This window comes from Neltuma alba, unplaced genomic scaffold (assembly GCF_004799145.2).
Source record: "Neltuma alba isolate B1F8T4 unplaced genomic scaffold, ASM479914v2 tig00007002_pilon, whole genome shotgun sequence".
In the NCBI taxonomy this organism is placed as follows: Eukaryota; Viridiplantae; Streptophyta; class Magnoliopsida; order Fabales; family Fabaceae; genus Neltuma; species Neltuma alba.
In genome coordinates, this window is record NW_021634647.1 from 1 (window position 1) to 16,088 (window position 16,088).

At 37.2% G+C, this 16,088-nt stretch overlaps 3 protein-coding genes across 5 annotated transcripts; 2 read left to right on the forward strand and 1 right to left on the reverse strand.

The window, feature by feature from the left end:
* Positions 1-242: 242 nt before the first annotated feature.
* On the reverse strand, positions 243-3,920 carry LOC114751664 (protein NETWORKED 4B-like). Of its 2 annotated transcripts, none has more exons than XM_028940332.1 (2): positions 3,807-3,920; positions 243-2,061 (listed from the first exon to the last, which is right to left on the reverse strand). In XM_028940332.1, exon 2 carries the CDS (start codon positions 2,019-2,021, stop codon positions 432-434), a length of 1,590 nt encoding a protein of 529 aa, XP_028796165.1. In that variant the 5' UTR covers positions 2,022-2,061; positions 3,807-3,920; the 3' UTR covers positions 243-431. The 2 variants fall into 2 exon arrangements, with proteins under 2 accessions (XP_028796165.1, XP_028796164.1); XM_028940331.1 differs by having other exon boundaries at positions 3,784-3,920.
* Positions 3,921-9,190: 5,270 nt separating this feature from the next.
* Positions 9,191-11,933, forward strand: LOC114751666 (methylesterase 17-like). Its single transcript, XM_028940335.1, has 4 exons — positions 9,191-9,509; positions 9,820-9,960; positions 10,994-11,128; positions 11,593-11,933. Exons 1-4 carry the CDS (start codon positions 9,249-9,251, stop codon positions 11,884-11,886), a joined length of 831 nt encoding a protein of 276 aa, XP_028796168.1. The 5' UTR covers positions 9,191-9,248; the 3' UTR covers positions 11,887-11,933.
* A 600-nt stretch (positions 11,934-12,533) lies between these two features.
* On the forward strand, positions 12,534-16,010 carry LOC114751665 (serine/threonine-protein kinase AtPK2/AtPK19-like). 2 transcript variants are annotated; one of them, XM_028940334.1, is made up of 7 exons: positions 12,534-12,839; positions 13,468-14,400; positions 14,518-14,600; positions 14,703-14,823; positions 14,933-15,112; positions 15,343-15,450; positions 15,626-16,010. In XM_028940334.1, the coding sequence occupies exons 2-7, from the start codon at positions 13,750-13,752 to the stop codon at positions 15,878-15,880; spliced, it is 1,398 nt and encodes a 465-aa protein (XP_028796167.1). In that variant the 5' UTR covers positions 12,534-12,839; positions 13,468-13,749; the 3' UTR covers positions 15,881-16,010. The 2 variants fall into 2 exon arrangements, with proteins under 2 accessions (XP_028796167.1, XP_028796166.1); XM_028940333.1 differs by having other exon boundaries at positions 12,537-12,839; positions 15,617-16,010.
* Positions 16,011-16,088: the final 78 nt, after the last annotated feature.

Sequence of the window (16,088 nt, forward strand, 5' to 3'; positions counted from 1 at the left end):
TGACCGCATGATCACAAAGTTCATGATATACAACTACATAATACACTGAAAGCTGAAACCCTGAGTTGATTTGTGTGCATAAACGATTCTGGGTTATCCCAGTCACGACTGGAATTGAACCGTTTATATAAATTCATACAACATTTCCATAATCATGCCAACATGAATTTTGAGCCCTAGTTTCGTTTTCATTGTTACTTCAACTTCCTTCAAATCCACTTTCATCATACCAAACCAGGCGTAAACATGAATAGCCTGCGTTAACGCAAGAAACCTCTGCTATGAAAAATGAACACAAACCCCCGAAAAAACGGTCCGATCTACTTTTATAGGAAAGGAACAAAACATTCCACGACGTTGGGCTACAATTGATATGTAAAGCTTCAGCATCGACAACATGATGACAATGATGACACGCAACTAACTGTGACTCAGGAAGAGGCTACAACAGCACGACGCTTGTGTCCAATAAATGCTTGAAGGAGTTCCTGATATCCACTCCTATAGTGGTCCAGTGAAAAGCAAAGTTGCCGTATTGCCTCCCTCTTTTCCTCCGCTCTGTCCGAGATCTCAGCGTTTTGTCCAGCCACCTCTTTCTCCAGCTCTTCTACTTTCAGCCTCAACTCATTTACTTGATTCATTTTAGTTTCAGATTCTGAACTCAGTTCTGCCTGTTGCTTTAGTAACTGGCTTAGCTCTCTCTCCTTATTTTCAATCTGATTATCTCGGAAGCTCACTTCTGCCTCAAGTTTATGGATCCTAGCATTGGCCTCATCTTTTTCAGTCATGAGCACGTCATACTTATGTTTATACCTGTCGAACTCCTTATTCAAAGCCTCTATATCACATATGTTCTGACCAAGTTCTTCCTTCAAACGAGTGATTTCACCTTCCAATAGCAGCTGCTGCGTCGCATGCAGCTCTCTCAGTTTCAACTTTTCAGCTTCACATTCCTCTAACTTACTTTCTAAAATGTTGCTTCTTGATTCCAATTCCTTGAGTCTATCGTCCATCTGTAGTTTTTCTTCTGATAAAGTTGCTATACCAGACTGCAGCTGACTTTTCTCTAAAGAGATCTGTTCCTGGGCATTCAGCATTTCAGACTTCAACTTTTGCATCTCAAGCTCGCGTTTAGTTTCATTAGTTTTGTGCCATGTAATTCTGTCTTCTAACTCTTGAACTTGCTTTCTCCCTGAATCAAGCTGGGCTTCTAACGCGGCTATATTTTCATGTGCTGCTTCAAGTTGACTTGGCAAATCTCGAGTACCATCACATGACCTACTCAATAGTTCCCCTTGTAACCTTGTAGCCTCATCATTTGATGCTTTGAGCTGTTCTCTAGCTACCTCCAACTCTTCCATCAACTTTGCTATCTTGTTGAAACAGTCTGGAACATGGGTTTCCAAAGCAGCTGTTTGTTTTTGCAACTCCAATACCTGTCCTCTTTCGTATTCAAGGTCAGCCTCCCTCATTTTCAATTCATTTTGAACATGATCAAGCTGATCCTTGTGCTTCTCCATCTGATTTTTTAAATTGATAATCTCCTTTTCTGAGATCTGAATGTTCAAGTTTGAAATTCTCAGCTCCTCCGCATTTTTAATAAATTTTCTAAGTAACTCTTCATAAGTTATGTTCTCTATCACCCGCGATATATTATCTGGGTCATCTTCCTGGTCCATGTAATTCTGTCGTTCTATGCCATTGAATTCTCCTTTCAGCTTAGTCTCTTTGGGAAGAATTTCGACGTCGTCTGATTTTACAGGCAACCCATGGTGATGGATTACAGATGAATTAAAAGATACGGATTCTGAGGATAACGATGAGGATGAGGAGAAGGGGGATCCAGAGCCCTCCTTCAGAGAAGTCAGAGAGTTATCACCTCCAGAGTTTAGAGATATGTCTATATTGACTGGTTGAAGGCCAGATGTCTGCAATCCCTGCTTTTGGTATGGAGTATAATAGGGAGTCACCACCTGAGTCCCTTGGTCATTAACTGATTCAGAACTCTTAGAGCCTTCCATCTCAAAATCTGATGGTTCTGTCTTTGATAAGAACCTTGCACTAAAACAAAAATTCGAAAAGAGTGTAAGTTCAGTGACCTTCGTCCTTCTAACAAATTAGACCTAAAGAGTTGAGAAGAGAACCAATTCCCAAGTCATAATGCAGACCATGTCCTTTCACAGCCTCAGAGACTTTGGTTATATAATGATAGGTTCTGAGGAATACGTTCCAGCGACAGAGCAAAATAATAGGGAAATAACACAAAGAAGTAGGGAATGCTGAGATTTTGATATTGATAGCAAATTAACTGAATCAGTGTTACAATAGACTCTCAATAATTCAGATCAAAATCCTATTCCCTAATACAATCACAACTAGCAAAATGAAGCAACCAACCAAGCCTAAGCAAGGTCCAACTCCCCGCCCATGAGCACCAGTCCTCTCAAGTGTATCACACTACCAAAAGAAACCATCATCCCCCAAAAGAAAGCCATTTCCCTAATATAAGCAGCAACAAAAGTAACAAAAGAGACCTAACGAAATGTCAAAGTCTAACGCCACCCTATCCCTCATTCCTCTGACTTTAATGTCCCTTGACTTTCCTTTTATAGGTCTGATCACAAACAGTAGCTCTATCATATAACTCACTGCTATAAGTAAGTAATTAACAAACATTGCGCTAGAAAAATAAATCTATTATGATTTATGTAATGGGAAATATTATGATTTATAGAATGGGAATACCAAAATCAGCAAGAATCAAGTCATACAATCAAATACATCTGTAAGTAATAATATAAGAATCCATAAAGCAAGATGAATACTATAGCTCACAACATGCTTTATGCAAAGTATGAGACCTGCATTCCAGTTATTGCCTTATTTTCTTTCCGTTTTCTCCAGCGCAAAAAGCAAGATGCTAAAACAAGTGGTCAACGTTAATTTACTGAAAGTTTACAATCTAAGACGCAACAAAACAGAGAAAACAACAAATACTGGGAAAATCTTAACACAATCTTGTGATGTGAGCACAATCTTGTAACCCCAAAGTACTCCCTTGAAGACAGGCAATAATCAAGTTCTATAAAGTTATATCGCTATTTTAGATCTATGAGTGCACATTTCTTAGTTGACTTGAGTGAGCTTCACCTCAAAGCTTTATCAAATCTGATTGCGTACAGTAAAACTTATGACCATCAAATTTGATTTTATGCTATATATCTTCATTTCATAAGAACAAATCACGCCCATGTGCATCGGCTTGGCCCTTTGCCAGCCGCAAAGTTTGTGCAACAATTCATCCCCGGAGTGCCTACCTTCTCTTGGCAGGGCACACCCTCTACATACTTTCACTTCACTTCGTCTTCATCGCTCCATTTTAAAACCATGTCAATATAGTATACCATTGTGGACTACTCGCCCTTAAATAGACGTCAGAGTTTTGACGTATGTTGGTTTAAAGCTGAAATGAGCAAAATTACGACAACCCTTAAACGGCATACAATCCTAGAGTTATTTTTTTATCATCAAACAAAGTAATCAACGTTAAAGATTGGAAAATTACGACCAAATCCACCACCAGAGCGAAACAGGAAGCAGAGTTGATTACACCATTTCCTACTATACAACGACCATGAAACAGATCTGCAGCTACTGTATCTCAAAATACACAACCAAACCATGCGAGAAGGAAAAACTCGCCGGCATTGAAAGAAAAGTTCGAACTTGGAGTTGCATCAATAAAAATTGACACAAACAAAACTATGAAGTGGATTCGAGAACCTGCAAGAGCTCGAAGCTTGAACCGCCGATGCCAAAGCAGATTCTGGGTATTAAATGAAGCTTGGAGGTTGGGGCCCAAGAGAGGAATAAAAAGCGTGATATTCTTTTATGGGGATGAGCTAAAAAGGATTGGAAGAAGGAGGGAGACTGTAACTGGAATTAAGCAAAAAGCAAAGCCGGGGGCGCCTTTAAAACAGAGCCAAGGGGAAAATGCTGAGTGACACGGGGACTTGCCCCCGTGGATTTGGGTTTGTCATGAAGCCCGCGTTTTCTCCTCTAAAAATTCCTTAATATTCCCAAAATGCCCTTTTTCTCAATGAACATGTGAATTTCTTTTGGGAAAATTATTCAAAGAAAAAGAAAATAACTGTCAAACGTCTCAAAGACAAATCATAAATTACCATTCCTTACTGTAGAATTTGACATTACATAAATTTTTCAGTAATTTGAAACTTTATTTTGCAATTCTCCCGTTTTCTTTTTGTCCGTTACACAGTGCTTGAGCTTGGCGCCTTGAAAATCGGCTAGGCAGGTGTCGGAACTATCTCATATAAGTTTGGGAAGATTAAAATGAGGTTCTAAATAAAAAAATAATTAAAAAAAAGTTTTAGAGATTGTTTTACTCACTATAAAACTTATTATAATAAACTGTTAAAATTATTATTAAAATTTTATACTTGATTATAATTTCTTTTATTAATTCCCTCTCATTTTCTTTGAAGGCGCTCTAACCCTTTCTCGCACATGGTGATTATTAGATGATTAGATCCGATGGTCTCCAGCCTTAGCTCCACGCGTGCAATCACGTGCTACCGGTAAATCCAACTAGTCATTCAGTCAACACCTCACAAGCTCGTACTTTCGGTTTTCAGTGCATTAATTAAATTTTACTCCTTTAATATTTAATATAAACCTAATTTAAATTTATTTTATATATTTATTAATTTTAAATTTTACTCCTCCAAAATCTAATATAGAATCTAATTTAAGAGTTGACATTAATCTTCTACGTAAAACCTATTTCATATACTTATCAATTTTTTTTAAATTAATCATATTGATATTCCTTAAATAATAATCAGGCAGAAAAGAGAAAAAAAAATTAAAGAAGACAATAAAAGTGTTTTAAAAAAACATATTATATTAATTAATTTAATTAACATAATTAATCAAGTCAAATTAATTAATCAGGTTAGGAGTATTATTTAATAGAAGGAACAAATTCAAGACTTGTTGTGGTGATAAAAACTAAAATTGGAAAAACAACGCACATATCAAGATCATAACTATCAATATATCACGTAAAATTACTTAAACTTTATGCATTTACATAAACAATCTTTCAGTTACAAAATCAATTGTTAATTTAACGTTTTCACTATGTTTTCCACTTCAAAAAAAAAAGTCATCCGCCATTCAAATCCGGACTGTCTCGTCAAATGAACAAATCGCTTCTACTATGATTTTTATTTATGAATGGTAAAATGACTAAAAATATAGGGGCATTCTCGTAATTATAACATGATAGAGTAGATTTAAAGATGTGGGCCAAGGGCCGGCCCAGAGGTATAATTCCCGCGAAAACAGATAAAATTATGGCGGGAAAAAGAAATAAGGCGAGCATCAAAGTTGCCACCTGCCCTTATCATCATCCGCCTGCCGGGCCCATTCGTATTTCATTTTCTTTGAAGAGTTAGTGAGTCTTTATTTTGTCTGAAATTTTGTTATCTAATCATATCATTAGATAATTCATATGATCATCTCATGATCACTTAAAATAATTAGAACTTTAGGCTCAACAAGAAATTCAACATAACACAGTTTTTGTCGCTTTTTTTTTTTAATAAAAAATGTAGGATTATCCCATATCCTCTGCTCTGCATAAGGGTAGAAAGATACAAAATCCTTTTCGTTTTCGGGAGAGCAAGACAAAAGATATAAAATATAGAAAAACAATAAAACAACAAATAGATGCATTTATAATTATAATTTGTTTTAGTGTGACGTTTATTTTGAGAGTCAAGAATGAAGGGGTTTATATTTTAGCCACTGCAAGCTTTAAAACGTGCTCGTTAACTCAGATATGAGCATGAAGGATAATTGATCAATTTGTATTGGTGAGGTGGTTGCAAAGGAAAAAAAAAACAAAATCACTGTTAAGCACTTAATGGGACAACCAAACATGGCCTTCGCTGCCTACGGTACAGTAGGAGTATTCCAATAAAAAACCATCCTTTGGATGTGCAGCAAGCGACGGGGGTGATTGGAAAATGGAATACTAAACAAGTAATTAAGAATTAAGGAGGTGGGGGTGTGGGAGTGGAAGATCAAATCCTACTAGCAAGCATATGTTGTTTGACTTTTTGGTTCTCAATTTGAATACTCGAAATATCCTTTTCAGAGATAATGGAATTTTCTTGCTCACACAATTTCTTTCAATCACGCGTCAAATTTGCATCATAAGAATGGCCCTTTAAGTCACCACACCCTTGAGTGCCTTGCAGGATACCACGTTGTTATATATTAGAAAAAATTAAAACACCCACAATCACAATGCATATAAAACTCAGACCATTTGATCTCATCTCTAGTCAATGTCACTGCCAGGTGTATGTATATGCGATCCAAGCAGAAAAGGCTGGTTCAGGAAATCAGTGGCTAGATTGGCAGCTCATCATTGTCATTTTCTGATTGTGAAAAGTCACGAATAGTAGGAACAACCAATGCTATGTATACGTGTTTGATTATGCATTTCCTGCTTGTATTCCATACTTGCCATAGAAAATTCATGTGCCGCCCGGAGGCAATCAAGAAAGAATCGCTATTATTACCTCCAGTTCTAATTATAAGAACCAGTTAACTAATTTGAAGAGATTAAAGAAAGAAGTTAAGTTAGTTATTTGTAATAAATGTGTCGTCTTTCCTAAAATATCCTTACTAATCAACTATATTGGCTAGAACTATAATTATTAGAAGGACTACATTGGAAAAAATATATAAATATGAGAGACAAAGTAGACTGGGATTTTATATTTAAGAACAAAATAAAAACCAAACAAGATCTTATATTAAGGATCAGAGGTAGTACTAGGTACTGACTCAGTCGTTAATTTATTTTTCCCGGTTAAACCTGCAAAATTAAAGTGAAACAGCTTAACTTGGTCCTTCAACTGAAATTACTTCTTGGGATGACCATGTAATTTTTGCGTCGTCTGTAAAATAAATTCAAGAAATTTCTCGGGAATAAAATAATTAACCCACTAAAATGAAATAAGAAGAAGAAGAAGAACGCGCCAAACAGCAGTCCTGAGTAATCAATCTGCTCCCAAAATCCAATCCTCGACGTGAGAAAGCAACTTCTGAACTTTTATACTGAATACTGATTCATAAAACCTTATTCTTGAACAGAGAAACTGAATTTTTAAATTCTAGGCCATTGCACAGATCTCAGCGACTTGTTATAACTTGCAAGTGAAAAGAAAGAAGTACAAGTTGATTAAAAACAAAATTAGGCTCTTTCTTGCCTGTTAATCTAATACAACGAATAGGCTTTTTGAGAATATTGAAGCATTGCACATTTGAAACAAATTTTTAGAAAATTTTAATCTGTCACGTGGACATGAAGGCAGCAGCTCTTCTTTTATTTCCTTTAATTCTTTTTTAAAAATAAGCTTCAATAATTTCCTTTGATTCTTCAGGAAATTCATAAAACCAGGTAGTGCCCGTGCCCCTATGTAAAATCTGATTAATAATATAACACCGTTTTCAATTTGTGACGAGTATCATCTCTAATAGATTCTGTAATTTATATTTAATATTGATGATTTTAACTGATCAAAATAAATGCTGAAAACAGGCAAGAAGCCATAAACCCATTAGTAATAGTAATGGAAAGTGCACGTGTTTGAAATATTCGACCTTTATTAATGACTTTAAATAAAAGCGCAATATTTTGATTAATTGGCCTTTTCTTTTAGGGCTTATCTGTAATGGCGAGCACAAAATTCCTCCAGTGGATGTTGACAGCCACATGATTGTGAGGGCATCTATCTCCTGTCCATTCACATGGCCAGATAATCTTCATATTCTTTTCTCTTTTTTGTTTCTACCACTTTTTCACTGGCCTTCCCCCTGTACAGTAATTAGATTATACTATCTCCGGTTCTAATTATAAGAGCCAGTTGACTAATTTGAAGAGATTAAGGAGATAAGTTGAGTTAGTTATTTGTCCTAAATAGGTATTGTTTTTTCTAAAATATCCTTACTAATCAAGTGTATTGACTAGAACTATCATTATTAGAAGGGTTACTTTAGAAAAAAAAAAGTATAAATATGAGAGAGAAAGTAGATTGGAATTTTATATTTAGGACCAAAATAAAAGCCAAACATTGTCTTATATTAAAGATCGGATGTAGTATTACTTACTATTATTCAACCAGAAACGTCCTTTTTAGCTCTTAATTCAACTTTTCCTGTTAAACCAAAAAGGTTCGTAACTTTCTCCATGTATTAATAAACATTGTTCATGAACATCAGAAACTTTCTTCATGGAATGGTTCATAGAAAGAGGGAAGCTGCGTTCTCTTCTGCATATTTCGTTCGTTGACCAAGATCACCCATTAATTAAAACCACACTATATATTCCATACTGACATGGAAGCTGTAACTTTCTAGGATGGGGTATTTTTCTTTGGTTTTGACTTGTTAATTCTTTATTCCTAAGTCCTGTCACTGTACAAGCCTGTACAAGCCTACTTGGTCATAAACACGGCATTTTAGGCCGGACATGGAGATCCAAGGCCGCTATCAGTTATCAAATAGAATCCAAGTAATCAATAAATTATGAAGAAAATGAAGATAATGTCGGCCAGCACGATATTATTAAATTGTATGACAACATTAAAAAGTGATTACTATGAAACACATCAGTGTCCCATTCCCGACCGGTTTCATTTTCATATCCAGTTGATTATTGGGCAACAAAAGAAAAACAGAAACTCTTGCCAGGCTGTTCAAGGACAGCTCTCCATTTCCAAAGCTATATCTTCTCACCGCGAGAAAGTCTAATTATACGTGAGCACATATTGTGATTTGCTTATGAGTGTTCCATACGAAATGCTATAGAAGTAAAAAGCAATCTGGAGCCTTCTGAACCACTTCATAAAAGTCCAATCCTCCACCGAGTGCATCATACGCTTGTGATATGCCAGACTGAGTTATCATCCATAGATGTCTCCTTGGAATTTTTGATATTTTCAAAGATATTCAAATGGAGCTGACCTCATCCCCAATAAAGATATCATTAACTAATGAATATTCCAATGACAATGATTAACAAGGAGAGTAAAAAGGCTACCATCATGAACCCATGAGACTATTCCCACCCCTATATATGCTCAGCATAAGCTTAGCCCACCACCAAAGCAAAAGTGATAAAGTATAAGTTGTTGAAGGCAGAGAAAGTAATGGCTGCAACAGATGATGGGGCTCACCTGAGAGGAACTATTCCCCGGAAGCAGCACTTTGTGCTCGTACATGGCGTAGGAGGAGGAAGCTGGTGCTGGTACAAAATCCGCTGCCTAATGGAGAACTCCGGCTACAAGGTTTCGTGTGTAGACCTCAAAAGCTCTGGGATTGATCGATCTGACGTTGATTCTGTTCTCTCTTTTGATGAGTACAACAAACCTCTTATGGATTTCATGTCTTCTCTGGCTGAAAATGAACAGGTTTTCCCTTGTCTCCCATATCCCATCTCTCTGTCTGTCTGTTTCTCCAGCTTAAATGAGAATTCACAAGCAAGACAGAATACTTCTGTATAATTTTTAGGTGTTTGTTATCAGGCTCTCTGAAAAAACAGAATAACAAGTCGTTATTTTTTACAGCTGGATAACTATTTCCAAAAAATTTCATCACATGTCATGTGTTTCATCGAGAATTTGATAACAAATTCTCAAGGAATTTTAACTAAATCCCATCCATACGCAAACTATAGAGGCTAAGTTTCACTTCTGACACCATATTGGTGATGTCCTACAGGTGATACTTGTAGGACATAGCGCAGGAGGGTTAAGCATTACACAAGCCAGTCACAAGTTTCCAAAAAAGATCCGTTTGGCAGTCTATGTTGCGGCAACCATGCTCAAGTTGGGATTCTGGACAGATGAAGATCGCAGAGAGGTGAGTAATTTTCATTGAATCGGTTGTGTCCCTTTTGCTTCACCTTTGAATGCCTTCTCCTTATAAACTAGTTTCTTAAAGATTGAATTCAATGTGTCACGCATGGCTTCATATTAAGCTTAATGAGAATAAATATTTGCACACAGGGTGAGTGGGTAATAGAATTGGGTAACTTGGGATGCCTGGTGAGTGTATAATATATTGGCTTGCATTGATGATTTTATAAATGGCAACAAGAGGGGTATGGGGGGGCCCACCCAATAACCCAAACAGAGAAAAACAGAAACTTTCCAACCCATTTTCCGAAGAGGCTGGAATGTGTACGAGTAACTCTACTTCACCTCACTTGTAATCATAATGGCCTCTTTCAATTTAATTAATTGCCCCCATCCGAAGCATTCTTATAATTTAGCTGGTGCCATTAAACCCCACAGGTCCACAACACAGCAATCTTCGTATATTAATCATGACAGACCACTTCCACGTCCATTTTGTCTCGTTGGGACACGCGTGTCAAATCTCTTGCCTTTTCCCTTACTTTCAACTTGAACGGGTGTCATCCGACAGCCCTCCTCTGTAATGTTATCCGTTTTACTTTGTCTAATACTACCTCATGTCCTAAATATAAAAGCTAGTTGATTAATTTGAGTAGATCAAGACTATAAATTATGTTAGTTATTTGTAATAAATAAGTATTATTTTTTCTAAAATATTTTTGCTAATCAAATGTATTGATTATAACTATTATTATTAAAAGGACTATTTTAAAAAATATGTATAAATATAAAAGATAAAATGGATTGAAATCTTATATTTAAGATTGAAATAAAAGTTAACACGAGGTTTTATATTAAGAATCACATGTAGTAGTAAATAATAACTCTGTTCGATCATCAATATGCCTCCAATGATTGAGCAAGAACGACAAACTAGTCAACCTAAGGGATTGCTTTTCATGATAGGCGTGTTTCTGACTTTTTAATTTTTATGCCTCAATTATAGTGAAAAAGAGTTCGTACTCTGTGTGAAACAGGGGGCACCAGACTTATCTGAGTTTGGGGATGTGTACGAGCTTGGATTTGGACAAGGACAGGATGAGCCTCCAACCAGTGTGTTGGTCAAGAAAGAATTTCAACGCAAAATCATCTATCATATGAGCCCTTATGAGGTATGGCAATAGTTCTCCCCGGAAAAGGTCTTCTTTTGTGTTTACGTGACAAATGCCTCAAATTCAACCTTTGCTTTTTGGCCACATCGAGGACCATTTCTCGCAAGCAGCCGAGCCAACTATGTTGATGTACATAAAAAGAAGGAACTGCATTTTAGGATTGAAAAAGGAAAGCCAACAAAAAGCTCGAAGAACAAGTGGGGTTGGTTTCAAATTTTTAACGCGCAGTGCTTAGTTTTTTATTTTTTTCAAATAAAGACGTAGTTTTCCAAGGAAAGCACCAGAATTTTACCGAAAAAGCAAGCAACTGTAGGAAACAACTCAGGAAGTCGAGTAATTTATAGAAGCTGAAAAAACTAGAAGAACAAGCATGATTGGAATGAAAAATAAAATCTGAAAAAAGCGAGCGAGTAGGGAGATAGCTCTGATCTAACCAATGCAAAGAACTGTTGGTTGGGGCGCAGGATTCGACGTTAGCTGCGATGCTGTTGAGGCCAGGGCCAATGCAGGCACTGACGAACGCGCGATTCACAGAGGAGGAGGAAGGTGAAGTGGAGAAGGTGCCGCGAGTGTTCATAAAGACAATGCAAGACAAGGTATTGAAGCCTGAGCAACAGGACGCCATGATCAAGAGGTGGCCGCCATGTACTGTGTACGAACTGGACACCGACCATAGCCCCTTCTTCTCCGCTCCTTTCCTCCTCTTTGGCTTCCTGCTTAAAGCTGCCGCTTTTGACGTCGCTTCTGCCTGCACCTAGCCCTCCTTCTACCTATCCGCGCGTTCATTGTCCACTAAACAAAAAAACACTATTTGTACGATTATGATTATGATTATGATATTACTTAATCTTACCATGTGTAACTTATTCCATGTCCTCTGTATCGAACTCTATTCTCTCTCTGTTTTTTTTTTTTCCAATTCAGAATTGTCTTGTAGACTCTTCTGATGAATAAAATAAGGGAGATGTTATAAAACTACAAGAAATAAGGAAAATGAAGAGTAGAAAAAAAAGCAAGAGATAGAGAAGACAATAGCCTTTTCTCATTCACTTTGGTTCAAGGTACAAATGCCTCATGTATGTCCTCTATTTATAGGCCTCCAAGCATTGAAGTCCTATACTAAGGTTACAAAAGAATAAAGAACATCATAATAGCATTAACAATGAGAAACTCCTCCCAAGTCATTCATTAGGGAGGTTATGTAGTTTATGACACTTGAAAGTAAGAAATCCTATGAGAATTCTAAGGGTTAGGGGTTATGGACATCCACTCATGCAATATTCATAACAGGAGATTTATTTTTATGTTATTTTACGTAACGCTAGAGATATTCAATTGCGTACGTTGCGTTCCCTTTTGGTTTGGGTTATTGCTATATCGCTGACCCCAACTCTAACCAAGGTCCTAAACGCAGCTTTCTAGTATTATTTTTGAAATACTTTGGAAGGCTTGATACTTGATGGGCTTCTTCGACACAATAAATGGCAATCGGTCCATGTCTTCGAATCAGAACACGTTACGTAAATCGCGTAACAAGTAATCATTCCACCGTGGAAGTTATTCTGGATTGGCGTGCACCGCATATGCCGCGAAAGGCTACCGTTATTTTAGTTTTTTAATGATTCTCCTATATAAAGGCCGCACATAACCATTTTGTTTTCCGGATGCGCCCGATCTTCCTCCCTCTCGCCTTTCCTGCATTCTCCTCAACGTGAGTAATCCAGCCTTTTCTTTATGATTCCTTTCAGTTTTCTTTTTCTTCTTCTGGTTCAAATCGTTTCTATTCCGCGCTTGATTTTTTTTTTTTTTTGGGGTTTACTTCTTGGGGTTCTGAGACTGCCTGTCTTGTATTATTCATTATTCGGACTTGTATATAATTCGTGTTGGAATGAATAACTACATACATGTACGGGAATTGTTCATTGTTAAATCTTTTGCTTGACTCTGTCCCCCCCCCCGGGGGAAAAATAGCTTGACCATCTTATGCTTGTTGGTTATCTATGATCTTCAGGTGCTCGTTTGTGATTCTTAGTGTTTGTTAAGACAGGATTGTGCCAGCTTGTTTACAATCACAAACCTACAGGATAAATTCTTTAAGTTAGTTTATTATATGAGCTCAAGTTTTTGTGGGATGAATGACGTTTTCTTATCTTATATCAATGGGTTCTTTTATGAGAAAACATGCTATCTATTTGTATTTCCCCGCTCCTTTCCTTTTGGTATTTTTCATTTTTCTTCAGCTTGGGTTTGCATTCATTGGTATCCGAACTTTTTGATGCAAGTCCACTGCTCTGTGTCATACAGACAGGAAATAAGCATTCTCTTGTCTTGATTTACAGCACTGGCAAGCTGATCTTCATGTATTCAACAAGTACTTCTACATCCATCGTTTCCTTCAAAGAGGGAAACAAAAACAATTTCTTTTTTCTCGATTTTGGTCTGCTTGCTACAAAGTGTTCGAGGAGCCCCTGAAGTATACGTCCAACTTCCAATCTTTCAAGGGCATTTCTAGTTTTTCTATCTTTTCCACCTGTGGTCTTCAATCTTCTGGAAAGGCATATCTATAGTACTGTAGGTTTTATCAGCCATTTATTCAATTGTCCGAATCTTGTTAAAGAATCATGGTTTCCTCGCAATTATCTGCCTTTAATGGGAGTCTTTTGCAGAAGCCTTTCCCGAAGCAATTGCTTCTTCCTAGTGGATCACCTGATGTTTTGCCTTATGGTTATGATGAGGTCAATTTTTCTGATGTGTTTGGTCCAGTTCCTATTCAACCGCCAAAAGAATTCAATTGTGAGAAATCAAGAAATTTGGTGGCTGCACCAAATCCTGATGAAAATACATACAACAATCCTACTGTCATTCACAGCCGATCCCATTCTTTTGTGGGGCCCACATCATATGTTAGTCATTCCTCTAGCCTTACCAAAGTCAGCTTACTTGAGAAGCAGGGTGCACTGGAACTGGCGGGGTTTTGTAGAGAAACGCATGAAGAATTTAAGGAGAAGTCCGATAAACAATTTAATAACATCAATGTGAAACATCAAAGTGTTGGACTTGAAGATTTTGAAGTCCTAAAAGTTGTTGGGCAAGGTGCATTTGGGAAGGTGTACCAGGTGAGGAGGGCAGGGACATCTGATATTTATGCAATGAAGGTAATGCGGAAGGACAAGATCATGCAGAGAAATCACTCTGAATATGTGATATCTGAAAGGGATATATTAACGAAAGTTTATCACCCTTTTATTGTGCGACTTAGACACTCATTCCAGGTAACAACAGTACATTGGCTATATTATATATCCATTCAAATATTTATATACAAGTGTAGGATAAAACAACAGCACCATCAGATTTGCAGAATTATAACCTTTTTTCAAGTCTTGTAGACAAAGTATAGGTTGTACATTGTGCTTGATTTCGTGAATGGCGGTCACCTTTTCTTTCAGCTTTGTCGCCAAGGCTTATTCAGGTGTGTTAGCATAGCAACTTTGTGAACTAATCTCGAAAATATAGGATATAGCCTTCCTGCATATTTAACTTCTTGCCATCCTACATGTTTCACTTCTTTCAGGGAGGACTTGGCCCGCTTTTATGCTGCAGAGATTGTTTCAGCTGTCTCTCATCTTCATGCAAATGGCATAACGCACAGGGATCTTAAACCTGAAAATATCCTTCTGGACGCACGTGGCCATGTATGATCACATAAACCTCTGTTTGCATTAATAGGCTCGCTTGTGCAGTATTGCTTTTTGCTTCAAAAGTATTTAAATCTGAACATATTATTCTAATGCTTCGTACCAGGTAGTTTTGACGGATTTTGGCCTAGCTAGGCAATTCTGTGACGGTGAGAATGCGAGGTCAAATTCTATGTGTGGAACTTTAGAATACATGGCCCCTGAAATTCTTCTGGGGAAAGGACATGATAAGGCAGCTGATTGGTGGAGCGTTGGAATTCTAATTTTTGAAATGCTAACTGGGAAGGTTAGTTCCTCTTAATTGTGTTTATTTATATCGTTTACCTTCTTAAGTTGGTGATTTTGTAGTTTTGTTCACTTTTGTATTTGGCATATGCTGGTAGGTATATAGGAGGTGATTGCATTATGTTACCTGATTCGTTTGTCTCATTGTGGTTTAGTTATGAAAGCTATTCTTGCTTTAATTTTGTAATCCCGCTTCCTTAAACTTCACTCCCTTGTTTTCTCTAATTACAGCCTCCCTTTACCAGTGGAAATAGACAGAAGATCCAGCAAAAGATAATAAAGGACAAGGTCAAGCTTCCGGCATTTTTGTCTAGTGAGGCCCATTCACTGTTAAAAGGGGTAATTCACCGTCATTACACTTTAGGTTATAATTTTGACATACGCGCATAGAAACACTCAAGTTTGTTAAATCAAAAGATAAAACTGAATTTATCATTAACGAGTGGCATGAAATGGAATCTAGCGAGAAAATGCCAATAGAAGAATGATGAAGTTTCTTCTTCAGTTGTTGCAGAAAGAAGCCAGCAAACGCCTTGGCAATGAACCACGTGGTAGCGACGTGATTAAGAGTCACAAGTGGTTTAAGTTAATTAATTGGAAGAGACTAGAAGCTCGTGAAATTAGGCCCAGCTTTGTCCCAGAAGTTTCCGGGAATCACTGTGTTGCTAACTTTGAGGATCGGTGGACTAATATGCCTTTGCTGGATTCTCCTGTTGTCACTCCCAAATTCAATGATAACCCCTTCAGTGGGTTTGATTGGGTGATCTAGCTCATTTTATGAACAAAAATGTCTCAGTTATTGTGAATGTCCAACAGATTTTGAGATATTTGATGTTTACAACCTACTTGCCCTGTGGTGGGTATTGATTCTTTCTGTATGATGAGCTAGTATTTTGGATCTGTTTTTCCGTCAGCTTTTAGAAGCTTTTCTTTCCTTCTCTTGGGTGGGGGAAGGGGTGTTCTTGGATGATCAGATT

Coding starts and splice junctions, on each gene's coding strand:
- LOC114751666 (XM_028940335.1), top strand. CDS start 9,249: ATGGCTGCAACAGATGATGGGGCTCACCTGAGAGGAACTATTCCCCGG. Junction 9,510..9,819: donor CTCTGGCTGAAAATGAACAG/GTTTTCCCTTGT, acceptor GATGTCCTACAG/GTGATACTTGTAGGACATAG. Junction 9,961..10,993: donor CAGATGAAGATCGCAGAGAG/GTGAGTAATTTT, acceptor TGTGTGAAACAG/GGGGCACCAGACTTATCTGA.
- LOC114751665 (XM_028940333.1), top strand. CDS start 13,750: ATGGTTTCCTCGCAATTATCTGCCTTTAATGGGAGTCTTTTGCAGAAG. Junction 14,401..14,517: donor GACTTAGACACTCATTCCAG/GTAACAACAGTA, acceptor CAAGTCTTGTAG/ACAAAGTATAGGTTGTACAT. Junction 14,824..14,932: donor TTCTGGACGCACGTGGCCAT/GTATGATCACAT, acceptor GCTTCGTACCAG/GTAGTTTTGACGGATTTTGG.
- LOC114751664 (XM_028940332.1), bottom strand. CDS start 2,021: ATGGAAGGCTCTAAGAGTTCTGAATCAGTTAATGACCAAGGGACTCAG.